The sequence below is a fragment of the Arxiozyma heterogenica genome (genome assembly GCF_036370985.1).
Source record: "Arxiozyma heterogenica strain weizmannii chromosome Unknown scaffold_2, whole genome shotgun sequence".
NCBI lineage: Eukaryota > Fungi > Ascomycota > Saccharomycetes > Saccharomycetales > Saccharomycetaceae > Arxiozyma > Arxiozyma heterogenica.
Genome location: NW_027042655.1, coordinates 68 through 20,026, shown reverse-complemented (window position 1 = coordinate 20,026; position 19,959 = coordinate 68). Strand labels below are relative to the sequence as shown.

Below are 19,959 nucleotides of genomic sequence, written 5' to 3'. Positions count from 1 at the left end.
ATAAAAAATATAATATAACAGTAACCTGTATAGGTTCTCCTGGAGAATATATATAAAGGATATATTTGATATTTATACTATTCGATATATATTTATATAAATAATATATGGTATATCAATTACCTACCATAAGGTAATATGTGAGTCCTACACTCCCACACCCCTAGGAGGAGGGTGTGGGAAGTATAATATCGTTAATATCTATATATTATATGAATATCAAATCATATATTATCTTCCGTATCACAGGTCCCTGATATAATATTGATAGTATATATATATACATATATATATATGGGGAGGGGATAAGATTTTATATTATCTTCCGTATCACGGATCCCTGTATATATTATATATGATAATATATATAATATGTGAGATATGGGATAAATTCATAAGGATTTAAATACTATACTACCATATAGCTTTCTACTGGGTAGGGTGGGGGGTAATATATTATATATTACTATATAAGTAATATTTCTATTCTTTATTAGAGATATTATTATTAATATATTTAATAATAATAAATAATAATATATATTTTCATATAGTGTAAAGATATATATTTATATAAATATATATATATATATAATAATGAGATAATATATATTATTATAATAAATAAAGAGAGTACATTATAATAAAAATAATAATAAAGTAATAATATATAAATTAATAAAATAAATATATATAATATATATATATAATATATATATATATATATCAACTATTATAGTAAAGATATTATATGATAGGACAGGGTATATAAAAATATATATTATATAGGATTCCGTGTACTTCCTAGGTGGGGGGGGGGTAGGGAATAATATATAAATATATATGTTAAAGATATATAATTAATAGGATATAAAAAGTGGTACAAAGATGATTATATTCAACAAATGCTAAAGATATTTCAATTATGTATTTTATTTTAGCATTATTTAGTGGTATAGCAGGATCAGCTATGTCAATAATTATTAGAATGGAATTAGCAGCGCCAGGATCACAATATTTACATGGTAATAATCAATTATTTAATGTATTAGTAGTAGGTCATGCTGTATTAATGATTTTTTTTTTAGCGATGCCAGCATTAATTGGTGGTTTTGGTAATTATATGTTACCATTAATAATTGGAGCGACAGATATATCATTTCCAAGAATTAATTCAATTGGTTTTTGATTATTACCGATAGCATTAGTATGTTTAGTACTATCAACATTAGTAGAATCAGGGGCGGGTACAGGTTGAACAGTTTATCCACCTTTAGCTTCAATTCAAGCTCATTCAGGGCCTAGTGTTGATTTAGCTATTTTTGCATTACATATAACATCAATTTCATCATTATTAGGGGCTATTAATTTTATTGTAACAACATTAAATATAAGAACAAATGGTATGTCAATGCATAAAATACCATTATTTGTATGAGCTATTTTTATTACAGCATTTTTATTATTATTATCATTACCAGTATTATCAGCAGGTGTAACAATGTTATTAATGGATAGAAACTTTAATACTTCATTCTTTGAGGTAGCTGGTGGAGGAGATCCAATTTTTTATCAACATGCTTTTTGATTCTTTGGACATCCTGAAGTATATATTTTAATTATTCCAGGATTTGGTATTATTTCACATATTGTATCAACATATTCTAAAAAACCAGTATTTGGTGAAATTTCAATAGTATATGCTATAGCATCAATTGGTTTATTAGGATTCTTAGTATGATCACATCATATGTATATTGTTGGTTTAGATGCTGATACTAGAGCTTATTTCACATCAGCAACAATAATTATTGCTATTCCTACTGGTATTAAAATTTTTAGTTGATTAGCTCTAATTTATGGTGGATCAATTAGATTAGCTGTACCTATAATGTTTGCTATTGCATTCTTATTTTTATTCACTATTGGTGGTATAACAGGTGTAGCTTTAGCTAATGCATCATTAGATGTAGCATTCCATGATACATATTATGTTGTAGCACATTTCCATTATGTATTATCAATAGGAGCTATTTTCTCATTATTCGCTGGTTATTATTATTGAAGCCCACAAATGTTAGGTTTAGATTATAATGAAAAATTAGCACAAATTCAATTCTGATTAATCTTTATTGGTGCTAATATCGTATTCTTACCTATGCATTTCTTAGGTGTAAATGGTATGCCTAGAAGAATCCCTGATTATCCTGATGCTTTTGCTGGTTGAAATTATGTTTCTTCTATTGGTTCTATTATCGCTATAGCTTCATTATTCTTATTTATTTATATTATATATGATCAATTAGTAAATGGTATTACTAATAGAAACACTCATAAATTAATTTATAAAACTCCTGACTTTATAGAATCTAATAGAATCTTTAAATTTAATGTTATTAAATCTTCTTCTATTGAATTCTTATTAAATTCACCCCCTGCTGTTCATGCTTTTAATACTCCTGCCGTTCAATCTTAATATTATTAATATTCTTTTATTATTATATTATTACTATATAATATATATATATTATATATATTTTTATATACTATATATATATATAGTTTACTATATTATTATAATTTTTCATATATATTATTATTATATCATAATAACAGGGAGATATTATATCTTTAATATATTAATATAATATTATAAATATATAAAACAGGATATTATAATATACACTATATCTCATATATATATATTATTTATCATAATAATATCATTATATAGATTATATATTAATAATCTTCCTATAATATTTAATAATATTATATAATATATCTAACAATATAATATTATTGTCTATCACCCCCCCCCCTCTCTCTAATATATCATAGTATATCATAATATATCATAGTATATCATAATATACTCTAGAGGGGGGTTAGTCTGGTAGATATTATATTATTAATATATATCATATTAATATTATAATATTATTATTTATATAATATAAATAAGGGGTCCGTCCCCCTGCCACAGAGTTATAAATGGGTTCCTGTAAAAAAGGGGGGGGGCGGAGTATAGATATATAATTTATTATATGATATAATATATATATTGATATATATATGTTTTTATTTATATTAAATTGATATTAATCTACTATATATATTATAGTGTTGAAGAATATCATAATAAATAAATGACAATAGGATATGCCACAATTAATTCCATTTTATTTTATGAATCAATTAACATATGGATTTTTATTATTTGTTGTATTATTAGTATTATTTTCACTAATTTTATTACCAATAATTATGAAATTATATGTATCTAGATTATTTATTACTAAATTATAATGAATAATATACCATTTTATATTACTTTTCCTACCTAGTATTGTTATCATCGTATAAAAGGAAAGTAATATATTTACTATATAATCTATATATTATTTAGATTTATTAATATTTATATATATTATATATAATTATTATAAATAAAATATTTATTTATATTTAAATAATATTAAATATTATTAATAATAATTATATATTACTGGGTCTGCCATCCTCCGCTCTTTATATTATTAATATACTGCTCCTCCTACCACTGAGTTATAAATAGGTTCCTGTATTGAAGGGAGTACCTATTTATTAATATATTAATATGAGTGGGGGTGGTGATAGGTATCCACAAGTGGATATATATATAAATTAATATATATATATATATATATTATACTGCCCTCCTTATTGGAGTATTATTCCTGATAATATTATTATAATAATAAATATAATAATAATTATATATTATATATTATATTATATTATGTTAAATAATATTATATTATTTTTATATAATATATCATATCCGGCCTCCTTTCAGGAAGGCCGGGTATATATTAATATTTCAATATAATAATATATATTAATATATTATATTGTATATATATTATATATATATAATACTTTATATCTGGATTCTTTCATAAGACCGGGTACATATTAATATTTTAATAAAATATTATATATATTATTATATTATATATAATATTATATAGGGACCCGCAATATCATTTGCGGGCAGGGACCCGCAAATGATATTGCGGGAGGGTATGGGAGTATTATGTTATATTTATAACATATTCCATATCCAGTTCCTTACAGGACCAGGTAGATATATATCAATATAATATTATATATTATATATTATATATATTATATATATATATATATATTTATAGGATATATAAAAATTATTATAGAATAATATGAGAACATTTATTAATTCACCATTAGATCAATTTGAGATTCAGCTAGTAATAGGATTTCAACTACCATTAATGAATTTAAGTAATTTAAATATTACAACATTTACTATTTTTAGTATAATTTTATTAATTGTTGTATTATTTTTATATTTATTACCTAATAATAATATTATTGGTAATAAATGAATAGTATTTAATGAAATTATTTATGATACTATTATAAATATAATAAAAAATATAGTACAAAGTGATATATCAAAAAGTAATCAAGGTATGTTATATTTTCCTTTAATTTATACATTCTTTGTATTTATTATGTTAGCTAATTTATTAAGTTTAATTCCTTATACTTTCTCATTAACATCTAACTTTATGTTTATTATAGCATTAAGTATAACTGTATGATTTGGTATAACTATTTTAGGATTATATAAACATGGTTTAGTTTTCTTTTCATTATTTATCCCTCATAATACACCATTAGTATTAGTACCATTATTAGTTATAATTGAAATATTATCATATATAGCTAGAGCTGTTTCATTAGGTTTAAGATTAAGTGTTAATAATCTGCGCTGGACATTTATTATTAAGTATTTTAAGTGGATTATTATTTAATTTTATGTCTATTAGCTTAATTACTTTATTTTTAGGCTCTATCCCTTTATTAGCTATCTTAGCTATCTTCTTCTTAGAAATCGCTATTGGTTTAATTCAAAGTTATGTTTGAAGTATCTTAACCGCTTCTTACTTAAAAGATGCTTTATACTTACATTAATTATTATATAATCATTAATATTTATATTAATATATATATTATATTATATAATATCTATTAATATTCTTTTATTATATACTCTTAATCTTATCTCTCATATTATCATTCATTTATTTATACTTAAATATATATATTATATTATTAATAATAATATAATATTAATATAATTTATATTTATATATAAATATCATATATCATAATATATAAATTATGTATCCCACTATACCTCACCCCCCCCCCCACCCTTGAAAAGGGTGGGGAGAATATATAATATATCTCCCTGTATAATATTATTATATATATTATATATATATAATATATATATATAATCTATTATATTATATACCCCCCCTTTTTCAGGGGGTTATAAAAAGGTATTATAATATATGAGAGATATTATATATAATATATAATATTATAATCTTATATATATATTATAATATAATAAATATTATATAATATTATTATTATTATTAAATAATAAATAAAATATATTCAACATATATATTATCAGGGACCCCCCCCCTTATTGGAATATTGGAATATTGGGATATTAGAATATTGGAAGGGGGGGAGATATTTACATATTTTATATAGGATAATAATATTTATTATTATAAATAATATAGTAAATATTATATATAATATAATTATTATATATTTTACTACCGTCCAATATTATAAGTTATATGTTATTACTCTTACCGTATGTGGTGGTATATCTAATAATAGATATATTCCTATCCTATTATTAATAATAATAATATTAAAAAGAGAATAAAGCAGTATATCGCTATTATTATTATAAATATAATTATATAATATTATATAATATAATATATTAACATTATTAATAATAATATATCTCCCTGTATATATCCTTAATATATATGTTTATATATTTCCTCTCATCATGGGATCTACTCTTTCATGTTTTATGTGTGGGGATGGACCTGCAATTTCTACATCAAAGCAGGGAGGAACCCGCCATATCATTTGCGGGGAGGGACCCGCCTTTTCAAAGCGGGAGAATAGTATATAATGTAATTATATCATATATTATTAAATATATATTATGGATAGTATAATATTTATATTAAAGGTATTTATTGAATCTAATATACCACAGATTAATATTAATTGGATAGTATAGAATATCAACCTAGGTATTCGATATCTCACATATATTATATAATATATATTATTATAAAATATAATAATATAAGATACGAACGTATAATCTTTTCTGGATTTAATAATCCATACATTTAATATTATAATGAATATTATTACTTCCTACATACCCCCGGTAGGGGGTATATTATATATAATATCTATATATATATAATATACTATTTAATTATATATTATTATATATAATATAATATAATATAATATTATATTATTATATCATAATATTAGTATATATTGAAGTATAATATTATATATAATATAATTATATATATATATCAGGGGGCCCGCGAACAAAGTACGCGGGAGGGCCCGGAAGGATTATTCTATTATATAATATAATATTTATAAAAGAAAGTGATATAATAAATAATTATATATATTATTATATAATAAAGATAATAATATTATCTGTTTTTTTTTTGAAGTATATATATATATATATATAATATATATATATAATATTATATTATCTATAATAAGATCTTATCGTCTAATGGTTACGACATCACCTCTTCATGTTGAAAATATCGGTTCGAATCCGATTAAGATTAATAAAGACCGATAATTATATTTAATAAATATAAATATAATTATAAATTAATAATAAATATTATTATAAATACCCGTTATACGGAATATATAAATAATATATATAAATATTTATTATAAATAATATTATATAATATAATAATATGTTATATAATATAATAATATGTTATATAATATAATATAATATATAATATATATATATAAAATATATAATACTACTACTTTATCATATAAAAAGGGGGGGGGAGAAGAACCTTATAATAGAGGGCAGGGCAGTATAATATAAAATATAATATATATATTATAATATAATAAATATATTAATATAATTATATTAAATATAATAAGGTATAATATAATATAATATATTATATTATAATAAATATAATAAGGACCTCCTCTTAAGGAGGAGGTAAGTGGATAATATATATATAGATAAGATATATATATTAAATATGATATATAATTAATAAAAAGGGTATATTAAGTATAGATATATATAATATATATGATATAAAGATATATATATATATATATAATATAAAGATAAGGTTATGACATTTAGAAAATCAAATGTATATTTAAATATAGTGAATAGTTATTTAATTGATTCACCACAGCCATCATCAATTAATTATTGATGAAATTTAGGGTCATTATTAGGGTTATGTTTAGTAATTCAAATTTTAACAGGTATTTTTATAGCAATGCATTATTCATCAAATATTGAGTTAGCATTTTCATCAGTAGAACATATTATGAGAGATGTTCAAGGTGGTTGAATTTTAAGATATTGTCATGCTAATGGTGCATCATTTTTTTTTGCTTGTATGTATATGCATATAGCTAAAGGATTATATTATGGATCATATAGATCACCTAGAACATTAACATGAATTATTGGAGTAATTATCTTTGTAGCTACTATAGCAGCAGCTTTCTTAGGTTATTGTTGTGTATATGGACAAATGTCACATTGAGGTGCTCTTGTTATTACTAATTTATTTTCAGCTATCCCATTTGTTGGTAAAGATATTGTTGAATGATTATGAGGTGGTTTTTCAGTATCTAATCCTCTAATCCAAAGATTCTTTGCTTTACATTATTTAGTCCCTTTTGTTATTGCTGCATTAGTTATTATGCATTTAATAGCTTTACATGTTCATGGTTCATCTAATCCATTAGGTATTACTGGTAACTTAGATAGATTACCTATGCATGGATATTTTATTTTTAAAGATTTAATTACTGTATTTGTATTTTTAATTATCTTTTCATTATTTGTATTCTATTCACCTAATACATTAGGTCATCCTGATAATTATATCCCTGGTAATCCAATAGTAACACCAGCTTCTATTGTTCCTGAATGATATTTATTACCATTCTATGCTATTTTAAGATCAATCCCTGATAAATTATTAGGTGTTATTCTAATGTTTGGCGCTATCTTAGTTTTATTAGTTTTACCTTTAACTGATAGAAGTGTTATTAGAGGTAATACTTTTAAAATTATCTCTAAATTATTCTTCTTCTTATTCGTATTTAATTTCATTTTATTAGGTGTATTAGGCTCTTGCCATGTTGAAGTACCATTCGTTCAAATGGGACAAATCGCTACATTCTTATACTTCGCTTACTTCTTAATCTTTGTTCCTATTATCTCATATATTGAAAATATTTTATTCTATATCGGTAATTTTAATAAATAATTTATAATTAATATTCTTATTCCCCCCCCCTACCCTGCCCGCCTTAAAAAACGGGTCCATATATATATATTATTATATATATAATATAGAATTATATATATCATATTATTATTATTATATTATCATATTATATAATAATATATAAATTATATATAAATATAATATATATTATATTAATTATTATTCCTCCTTATTAACTATAATTAATATATTATTCTCATAATAATATTAATAATAGATATTTATAAGTATTATATATATAATATATATAATAATATTATATATTATTATTATATAAACACCTAATAGATTATATTATTATTATAGTCTCTCTCACTTTATAAATTTATTATTATATAATATTTATTATTATATAAATAATATATTATATTATATTATATTATATATTTATTAAATATATACTGAATATATATATTAAATATATATAATCTATATATTATATTATCAGGGACCCGCTAATGAAATGTAATTAAATATAATGAAATGTAATTAAATGGCGACCCCCTCCCGCTATATCATATGCGGGTCCCTGTCCGCTATATCATATGCGGGTCCCTGTCCGCTATATCATTGCGGGTCCCTCCCCGCTTTGATGTAGAAATAGCGGCCCCCTATATATTATATATTAATTTATTGTATATATTATATATATCTTTTATAATATATAATATATATCATATTATTATTATATTATACAATATTCTTATGTATTAATATTAATATATATATATATATATTAATATATATTATATATATTTTTTCCTCCCGCGAAGCGGGTCCCTGCCCGCTTCGCAGGTCCCTATTATAGTATAATATTATAATCTATATTATATTATATTATATTATATTATATTATAATATAATAATTATTAAGTAATAATATAATAAATATTAATTTACCACTCATTTATAGTATAATACTATATAATATATTAATATACTCCCCTGCCCTCCCACTATATCATTGCGGGTCCCTGTTATATATTATATAATATGTCATATTATACTTTATAATAATATATCAATTATCTTATATATATTAGATATATATTTTATATATATATTATATATATTTATATAATAGAATATATTATACCATATTATATTCCTTAATAAATATTAATCTTTATTAAGATATTTATGATATAAAATATATTATATTATATCATAATATATATATTATCAATATATAATTATATTATATTATATATTATAATATACAGGGACCCCCCCACCCGAAGGGAGGGGGGGGGGGAGTATTTATATATATATATATATAATTTCTCTATATATAATATTATTATTATTATTACATATTTAATATATTAGAATATTATCTATTATATATAATTATATTATGAATAATATTATTATAAATATATAGATTATAGACAATAGATAATAGATAATATAATATAGAGAATATACTTGCCTCCACCCCAAAAATGGGGAGGGGTCCTGCTATATATATCATAAAATATATATAATATATTAATAGATATATAGAAATTATATAATCAAGGATCCGTAAATGAAATGTAATAAAATGTAATTACAATATAATGGAATGTAATGAAATAGCGGGCAGGGACCCGCATAGTGGACAGGGACCTGCATAGCAGGAGATTATATATAATCAGGGACCCGACTTGAAAAGGCGGGAGATTATATATTATAGATTAAATAATCTATATTATAGAGATATAATATATATTTTCCCTCTAAAAGGGAACTTACTATTATTATCCCTATTAATATGGTATATTATAATATAATAATATCTATATTTTATATTTATTATTATATTATTATTATATTATATAATAATATAATATATAATATATTTCCTATATATTATATATAATAATATAGTAGTAGTAGATACTTTTTTATAACAGGGATATATATCAGATATATATATATTTATATATTATATAATAATATATATATATATTATAGTAGTAAGTATATTAGAATCTACTATATAAATTTATATATAAAGAATAAGGTAATACTTAAATATTATATATTAAGTATATAATATTTATATTCATAATACCTCTTGCATATATAGATCCCTAAAATAATTATAATATCTCCCTGTCTCTCCCGCTTTGAAAAGGCGGGTCCCTGTTATTATATATTATAATATATAATATATATATATATAATATATGATTATAAATTAATATATAATATTATATAAAATATAATCTAATATATTATTATAAAGATAATATGAGTGGGAGGGGAGTATAATATATATATATTATATATTAATATTTTTCATATTATATTATTATAATTATATTATAAGTAATATAAATAATATATATATATATATTATATAAAAATATAAGGTATAAAATATATGAATAATAAAATATATATGTAATATGATGTAATTGGTTAACATATTAGGTTCATGACCTAATTATATACGTTCAAATCGTATTATTACTCATATAATATATCATTATATGATATAATATAATATTTAATTATAGGATATATAATATAATATATTATATAAAAATATAATATATAAAAATTATTAAGGAAAATCATAATAATAATAATATATAAATTATAATATTAATAATTATTTGAAAAGAATAATATATATTATTATTAATAATAATCATAATATATAATATATATATAATAATATATATATTAATATATAATAGTTATATATAATACAAAAATATGTTTATATATTTAAATATTAAATATCATATATTTGATATTATTCAGATAGAAGCCAAATGGTCAGGCGCTTTCTTTGGGTGAAAGATCTAGTTAGTTCGATTCTATCCTATCTGATATTTTACCCTCCCGCTATATCATTGCGGGTCCCTATCCGCTATATCATTTGCGGATCCCTACCCTAATTAAATAAATAATAAATTTATATTATTTATTATAAATATAATATCATAATATTTTTATTATATATATATTCATTATATATTATAATATATATTATAATATATGAATAATATTAAGTACTAATATATATATATAATATACCTTATCTGATATTAAATATAATCTATTTCTTTATATTATCAGGGACCCCCCCCCTTATTGGAATATTGGAATATTGGGATATTAGAATATTGGAAGGGGGGGGGGGGAGTATATATATTAATCTGATATATAATAATATATATATTATATTATAGGATAATAATATTAATAATAGGTATTAATATATGAGGGTATAATTAATTATATCTAGTTCCGCCCCTATCAAAATAAAGTAGATGCTATTCTAAATACTTTATAAAGGGGCGGATCTATATAAACTATTATATATTAATATATATTATATAATAATATAATATCTCCTGCGTACTTTGTATGTGGGTTCCTGTATATAATAATATTATCATTATTACCGTATAATAAATTAATTAATGAATAATTAATAATATATTTTCCCTGTCCATTTTGTGGATCCCTATTACATAAAGATCTTATATATATATAATATATATGTATTATAATATAGGATATAATATAAATATATATAATATTTAAGTATATTTTAATAATATGATATATATGTATATAATAAGATATATATATAATATATACCTGTTTCGATATAAGCCTTATTATAATTAAATATGGGATAAGCGGGTGCTCTAATAATATATATAATATTATATATATATATAAATATATATATATTTATATAAAAATATATAACTATCTATATATACTAATATATATATATTAGTATAAAATAGGAAATAAGTAAATATTATATTATAATATTATATTATATAATATAATAATATAGTAATATTCCTATTATATATAAATTATTATGATAGTGAATAATATATATATTATTAATAATATATATGATATATATATATAATATATATTATATTATGAGAGGATATAATATAAAGATATAATATAATATTATAGGGGGGGGGGAGGGAATATACTAATATATGTGTATTATAATTAATAATATAATAATAATATAATAATAATATTAAATAAAAGTAAGTATATCAGGTGGAGGGTGGAGGTACTGATATAATATGATATTATAAAATAGGATCTGTAGCTTAATAGTAGAGTATCATTTTGTCATAATGAAGGATGTCAGTGCAAATCTGATCAGATTCGTATAAGAATATTAAAAATATTAATAAGGATAGGTAAGATATAATATGGAAAATTCACCATAGGAAAGGTAGATTATTTGCTAAGTAATTGAATTAATATTCTGATGGGTTCGAATCCCATATTTTCCGATAATCTAAAAATATAATAAAAATATTATATATATAATATATATAATAATATTATTGATATATAAAAAATATAAAATATATTTAATATAATATAAATAAAATATAAATAAATATAGGTAAATATATTTCAATGGTAGAAAGAGTATTTGTGGTATACTATATCTAAGTTCGATTCTTAGTATTTACCCTATAAAATATAATATAATATATATAGTGAGACTCGGGGCTATAACAAAGGGGGTATTTGTAATATTATACTACATAATATTAGAAGTGGTATGATATTAAGGTAATTAATTAATATAATAATAAGAATATAGTTTAATGGTAAAACTATTGATTTCAAATCAATCATTAAGGGTTCGAATCCTTTTATTCTTGAATCAATAAAATGAATAAATTATAAGTAATAAATAATAGATTTGAAATAATTATAAAGAAGATTAAAAGAGATAATCATGGATTATAAAATTATTATATAATAAATATAATAAAGCTATTAATAGATATAGGTTACTAATGAATTAATAATGATTCTAATACCTAAGGGAAACCAAAAAATAAATAATAATATTATTATTAATAAAAAGTGATAATAATATATTTATTAAAATATAAATACTAAGTGAACTGAAACATCTAAGTAACTTAAGGATAATAAATCAACAGAGATATTATGAGTATTGGTGAGAGAAAGTAATATAGCCTATAAGTATTATGTAAAATAAATATAAGAATATATAATATATATATTATATAATATATAATATATATATATAAAGGGATTAACAAATTCTAAGGCTAAATACTATTAATAAGTTTAAAGAGTACCGTGAGGGAAAGTATGAAATGGTTATTTTATAAGCAATCATATCATTATATGAAAATATTAATGAGATGATGTACCTTTTGTATAATGGGTCAGCAAGTTATTAATAATTGCGAAATAAGGACATTAAATATAAATAGAGAATAAAAAGTAATATAAATATTAATATAAAAATTAATTATAGGAGTAAATATTAATAGACCCGAAAGCAGATGATCTTACTTTAATAAGATGAGTATAAACGATCGAACAAGTTGATGTAGCAAAATCATTTGAATAATTAAGGTAAGTAAGTGAAAGACAAATCTGATCTGCAGATAGCTGGTTTTCTATGAAATATATGTAAGTATAGCCTTTATAATATATAATATTTAATATATAATATTATATATATATATAATATATATAATATATTAAAGGATGGTATAGCAATTAATATAAAGATTATTTATTAATAATAAATTCCCTAAGGGAAGTATTAAATCTCAAAATATTATATTATATAAAGTAAAGAGTCAGATTATGTGCGATAAGGTAAATAATCGAAAGGGGAACAGCCCAGATTAAGATATAAAGTTCCTAATTTAATATTAAGTGAAAAAAATATTAAAATATTAAAATATAATCAGTTAATGGGTTTGACAATAACCATTTTTTAATGAACATGTAACAATGCACTGATATAAAAAAATATATAAATGATATTAAAAATCATATATATATTAAAATATAATATATATATATATATGTTAATAAATAATATACGGATCTTAATAAATATTAAACTGAATATCTAAATATTATTAATAAAATTAATAATATGGTAATAGAACATTTAATGAGGATATATATTAATTAATAATTAATATATAAAATAATAATTAAATAGAGAATGCTGACATGAGTAACGTTAAAAAAGTATAAACTTTTTCACCTAAAGCATAAGGTTTTACTATAAAAGTACGGCCCCTAATATAATATATCTAAAGATATAATAGATGGGTAAATCTAAATTAATAATAAACATTAATAATAATATTATAAATAAAAATAATATTAAAATTAATCAGGAAAAGGATTAATAAATACCGTAATGAAGACCGACTCAGGTATGTAAGTAGAGAATATGAAGGTGTATTGGATAATTAAGGATAAGGAACTCGGCAAATATAGATCTAAGATTAGATAAGATAAATAAGAACAAGGTTGTACAACTGTTTAATAAAAACACAGCACTTTGCGGAAATGATAAATTAAAGTATAAGGTGTGAACTCTGCTCCATGTTCATTATATAAATAATATATTTGAGAGAGTATATTACTAAATATGGATAAATAGCAGCCTTATTATTGAGGGTTATAATGTAGCGAAATACCTTGGCCACTAAATATGGTCCTGCATGAATGACGTAATGATACAACAACTGTCTCATCCTTAAGCCAAGTGAAATTGAATTAGTCGTGAAGATGCGATTTTGGTATAGTTAGACAAAAAGACCCTATGCAGCTTTACTATAATTAGATAACTTGATTGATTATTAATTTTATTCAGAATATTAAGTAATTGATTAAATAAAATATGAGATACTTATTTTAATTATATAATTTTATCTTATCCATAATAATATATTAATATTAATTATTTATTTAATTCATATTAATGGAAACAGGTTCTAATTGGTAGTTTGAATGGGATGTTCTTTTCAGCAAATTTATCTGATAAAGTCCATATATAATAAAATTAATTTTATATATAAATTATAATATATTATATAAATATATTAATTATAAAAATATTGATATATAATCAATATATAATAGAATAAATAATGTATAGTTAAATTATTAAGAAAATAATATAATTAATCAACAAAAGCTTGTATATTTTTGTATGCGGGTGATATTAATTAAAGATTAATATAAATAAATATAATAGTATAACTATGCTATGATTGTAATACATACGGGTAGAACAAGTACGTAAGTATGGTATAATGAACAAATAATACTGATTGTAAGGATTATTGATAACGAATAAAAGTTACGCTAGGGATAACAGGGTAATATAACGAAAGAGTAGATATTGTAAGTTATGTTTGCCACCTCGATGTCGACTCAACCTATCCTCTTGGTTGTAACAGCTAAGAAGGGTTTGACTGTTCGTCAATTAAAAGGTTACGTGAGTTGGGTTAAATACGATGTGAATCAGTATGGTTTTTATCTACTATACCTAATTTATCAAATTAAATCTCATTATTAGTACGCAAGGATCATAATGAATTAACCTATGGTGTAATTATTAATATCATTATTATTTTAATTATATTATCGTAATTAAGCTAAGTTAATTAATAATAAATATTGAATACATATTAAATATGAAGTATTTTTAATTAGATAATTAAATTGATAATTATATACTATAATTTATTATAGTTATTAGTTACTTAATTATAACTAATTTACTAATTTATCAATTATCTCCTTTATATCTAATCTATTATTTATTTATTATATATTATATATTATAAATATATATATTATTATAGCCACAGAAATAATAATATTCCCTCTTAATATATTTATATTTTATATATATATATATCTATTATATGATAATATCTTATTATCAATAATCTTTTACGATAGAGATTGTATTTAAAATATTATTATTATTATAATATTATATAATATATAATATATTGATAATTATGATAATTATAATATAAAGAGTATATAATTATTATAATACTGTCACTCACTACACTCACCCCCCCCCTGAAAAAGGGGGGGTGAGTGGTTATACTAATATCTTAATATTCTCCCCCTTTAATATATTATATAATATTATATATTACTATTTTATATATATATATATATATATTATTATGAATAGTCTCATAGAGATAATATTATATATATCTATTATATATTACAGGACTTATTATTCTTCCCAATAGAAACCTATATTATTAATATGGTAAGGGTAGGGAGGGGGTTATAATTCAGAGTAAAATTTATTATATCTTATTATATTATAATATTATATTATATTATAATATAGATTTTCTAATTAATAATAAATATTATTTAAATAAAGAATTATATAAATAATAAAAAAATATTATATATATATAATATTTATATATATATATATATATAAATATATATAAAGTATATATAATTATATTATCCCTTCTTGTAATATAATATGTTTATTATTTATATGGGGAGGAGATATATATATATATATATATTATACTAATATATATATATTATATATAATATATAGAATATATTATGATTATATATATATGATATATATAATATTATATAACAAGAGAGTATTTATATATATGGGAAATTATATATATAATTAAACTATTAATATATAATATTATTATATTATTTGACTAATAATATTTTTCCGTGTACCTGTTATAATAAGGTGGACCCCACCCACCCCTGTCGGGTGGGTGGGAGTATATATATTAATCATATATATATATATAATATATATATTATATAATATATATATCTTAATATTATTAAGTATAAATATCTATAGATTAAATAATATATAATTAATATAATAGGATCTTATATTGTTAAGAGAGTTTTCCACTTCTATAGGATTTCATAATTAATATTATTAATTATGGGGGGAGAAAAGCGGGAGTAAAGACTATTAAGAGAATAATATATAAATATATAATATATATTAATATAAATATAAATATACCTTATTTAATTTTCCTTCTTATTATAAATAAGAATAAAATATAATAATTATATAATATAATATAATAAATAAAATATATAGGGGGATAATATATAGGATAGGTAAGATATTGATATGAAGCCTGCTTTCATCCTTAAAGATCATATTTAAAAATCATTCTTAGGTGGGGGGGGGCCATTTATAAATAAGTTATTAGTGGTAGGGAGCGGTAAAATATATTATTAAGATATATTAAATATCAATATAAAATAATATTATATATAATAATAAGATATATAATATTATAAGTAGTAAATATATAAATTAATTAAAAAAAGTAAGGATTAATTTATATATAAGAATATAAATTATACTACCGTCTAGTGGGTGCCTGATAATATTAATAAATATATAAAGAGTATAGTTATATTAGCTTAATTGGGTATAGCATTCGTTTTGTAATCGAAAGATTTAAGGTTCAAGTCCTTAATATAACATTAATAAATTAGACTAAATTAATATTATATTAATATTAAGAATATATAAAGAAAAAGATAAAAAATGTTAAGTATTATGAATATTATAACAACATTATATAATGATGTGCCAACACCATATGGATATTATTTTCAAGATTCAGCAACACCAAATCAAGAAGGTATTTTAGAATTACATGATAATATTATGTTTTATTTATTAATTATTTTAGGATTAGTATCATGAATATTATTTAATATTCTAAGAACATATACAAAAAATCCTATTGCATATAAATATATTAAACATGGTCAAACAATTGAAATTATTTGAACAATTTTACCAGCTGTTGTATTATTAACAATTGCTTTTCCATCATTTATTTTATTATATTTATGTGATGAAGTTATTTCACCAGCTATAACAATTAAAGCTATTGGATATCAATGATATTGAAAATATGAATATTCAGATTTTATTAATGATAGTGGTGAAACAATTGAATTTGAATCATATGTAATTCCTGATAGTTTATTAGAAGAAGGACAATTAAGATTATTAGATACTGATCTATCAATTGTTGTACCAGTTGATACTCATATTAGATTCTTAGTACTAGCTGCTGATGTTATTCATGATTTTGCTATTCCTAGTTTAGGTATTAAAGTTGATGCTACTCCTGGTAGATTAAATCAAGTATCAGCCTTAATCCAAAGAGAAGGTGTATTCTATGGTATGTGTAGTGAATTATGTGGTAGTGGACACGCTTTAATACCTATTAAAATTGAAGCCGTATCTTTACCTAAATTCTTAGAATGATTAAATGAACAATAATATAATATTATATATAGTCTATATATATATTATATATAATATTTTAATATTTTATATATATCTTTTTATATATAATAATTATTAATATTCTTCTTTTTATATATTATATTAATAATTTTATTAATTAATATTATTATACTCCCACTTTGTGGGTCCCTGCCCACTTTGCGGGTCCCTCCCCACTAATGAAATAGCAGAGTCCCTCCCCGAAGGGAGCCCCTCCCCGAAGGGGAGTATTACTAATATTTTTAGTATATGATAGTACTACTATCCTTATTATAAATATAGATATCAAAATTATATATTATTATTAATATCTTTATCTCTATATTATATTAATATAACTATAATTAATATACTAGGACCACCCCGAAGGGGAGTATTAATATATATTTATATATATATATTATATATATATTAGTTATAATATATCTATACCTTGTCATAGATATATTATTATATATTTAATATATATAATATAATCTTTATTATTGATTATATTAATTACTAGATAATATATACTTCCATACCCCCCCCCTGAAAAAGGGGGGTATCTCTGTTATATATATGAAATATGAAATATAATATATAAACCTATTATTATAATATAATTTATATTATATATTATATAATATAATATATAAGTTTATTATAATTATAATTTATATATTATATATACTCCCCCCCCCTTCCAATATACCAATATTCCAATATTCCAATATTCTAATAAGGGGGGGGTCCCTGTAAATATAGTATTTTATATATATTAAGAGTAGTTTATTATTTATAATATGTTCTATATTATATTATATTATATAATATTATTTAATTTTTTATTAAATATAATATATTATATATATTATAATGTATATTATATTATTTAGGTAATAATGTATATAATGATATAATAATTATATAATATTCGCTTCATTTATAATAATAATATAATATAAAATAATAATATATTGAAGTGGGTAGGGGAAAGTGTATATATAGACTATATATATATACAGATATCTACATAGGAGATATTAAATTATATTATATATTTATATATCTTTCGCATACTTTATATACTCCCCTTTTTTTTTCACTCCTTTATAAGTGGGGCCTTGCCACGAATAACTTCTTTATAAGTGGGGGCCCTGTATCTTTGTATATTCTTTTAATATACTATTATATATATATATAATATAGTAGAAGAAAATAATATCTAATATTTCACTATATTGATTATTATAGATATAATAGATCTTATTATATATATAATTTATTATTGATTAATAATATTAATATATATTTATATATATATGATATTATAATGAAATTATATAATATAAT

The 19,959-nt window shown here is 20.4% G+C and overlaps 4 protein-coding genes and 8 non-coding genes across 12 annotated transcripts; all 12 read left to right on the top strand.

Moving 5' to 3' along the window:
* Window positions 1-925: 925 nt before the first annotated feature.
* On the top strand, window positions 926-1,189 carry PWA37_002300 (uncharacterized protein; the record flags this gene model as incomplete). The annotated part of the gene is made up of 1 exon (XM_064858888.1): window positions 926-1,189. The coding sequence occupies one exon, from the start codon at window positions 926-928 to the stop codon at window positions 1,187-1,189; it is 264 nt and encodes an 87-aa protein (XP_064717969.1).
* A 3,034-nt stretch (window positions 1,190-4,223) lies between these two features.
* Window positions 4,224-4,409, top strand: PWA37_002299 (uncharacterized protein; the record flags this gene model as incomplete). Its single annotated transcript, XM_064858887.1, has 1 exon — window positions 4,224-4,409. One exon carries the CDS (start codon window positions 4,224-4,226, stop codon window positions 4,407-4,409), a length of 186 nt encoding a protein of 61 aa, XP_064717968.1.
* A 2,265-nt stretch (window positions 4,410-6,674) lies between these two features.
* PWA37_002298 lies at window positions 6,675-6,746 on the top strand. Its single transcript has one exon. It is a non-coding gene; the product is annotated as a tRNA-Glu (tRNA).
* A 1,137-nt stretch (window positions 6,747-7,883) lies between these two features.
* PWA37_002297 (uncharacterized protein) lies at window positions 7,884-8,117 on the top strand (the record flags this gene model as incomplete). The annotated part of the gene is made up of 1 exon (XM_064858886.1): window positions 7,884-8,117. The coding sequence occupies one exon, from the start codon at window positions 7,884-7,886 to the stop codon at window positions 8,115-8,117; it is 234 nt and encodes a 77-aa protein (XP_064717967.1).
* Window positions 8,118-10,867: 2,750 nt separating this feature from the next.
* Window positions 10,868-10,942, top strand: PWA37_002296. The gene has a single exon. It is a non-coding gene; the product is annotated as a tRNA-Met (tRNA).
* Window positions 10,943-11,230: 288 nt separating this feature from the next.
* Window positions 11,231-11,304, top strand: PWA37_002295. Its single transcript has one exon. It is a non-coding gene; the product is annotated as a tRNA-Pro (tRNA).
* Window positions 11,305-12,557: 1,253 nt separating this feature from the next.
* PWA37_002294 lies at window positions 12,558-12,629 on the top strand. The gene has a single exon. It is a non-coding gene; the product is annotated as a tRNA-Asp (tRNA).
* A 45-nt stretch (window positions 12,630-12,674) lies between these two features.
* On the top strand, window positions 12,675-12,758 carry PWA37_002293. Its single transcript has one exon. It is a non-coding gene; the product is annotated as a tRNA-Ser (tRNA).
* A 115-nt stretch (window positions 12,759-12,873) lies between these two features.
* PWA37_002292 lies at window positions 12,874-12,945 on the top strand. Its single transcript has one exon. It is a non-coding gene; the product is annotated as a tRNA-His (tRNA).
* Window positions 12,946-13,066: 121 nt separating this feature from the next.
* PWA37_002291 lies at window positions 13,067-13,139 on the top strand. Its single transcript has one exon. It is a non-coding gene; the product is annotated as a tRNA-Sec (tRNA).
* Window positions 13,140-17,730: 4,591 nt separating this feature from the next.
* PWA37_002290 lies at window positions 17,731-17,804 on the top strand. The gene has a single exon. It is a non-coding gene; the product is annotated as a tRNA-Thr (tRNA).
* Window positions 17,805-17,868: 64 nt separating this feature from the next.
* On the top strand, window positions 17,869-18,603 carry PWA37_002289 (uncharacterized protein; the record flags this gene model as incomplete). The annotated part of the gene is made up of 2 exons (XM_064858885.1): window positions 17,869-17,965; window positions 18,257-18,603. The coding sequence occupies 2 exons, from the start codon at window positions 17,869-17,871 to the stop codon at window positions 18,601-18,603; spliced, it is 444 nt and encodes a 147-aa protein (XP_064717966.1).
* Window positions 18,604-19,959: the final 1,356 nt, after the last annotated feature.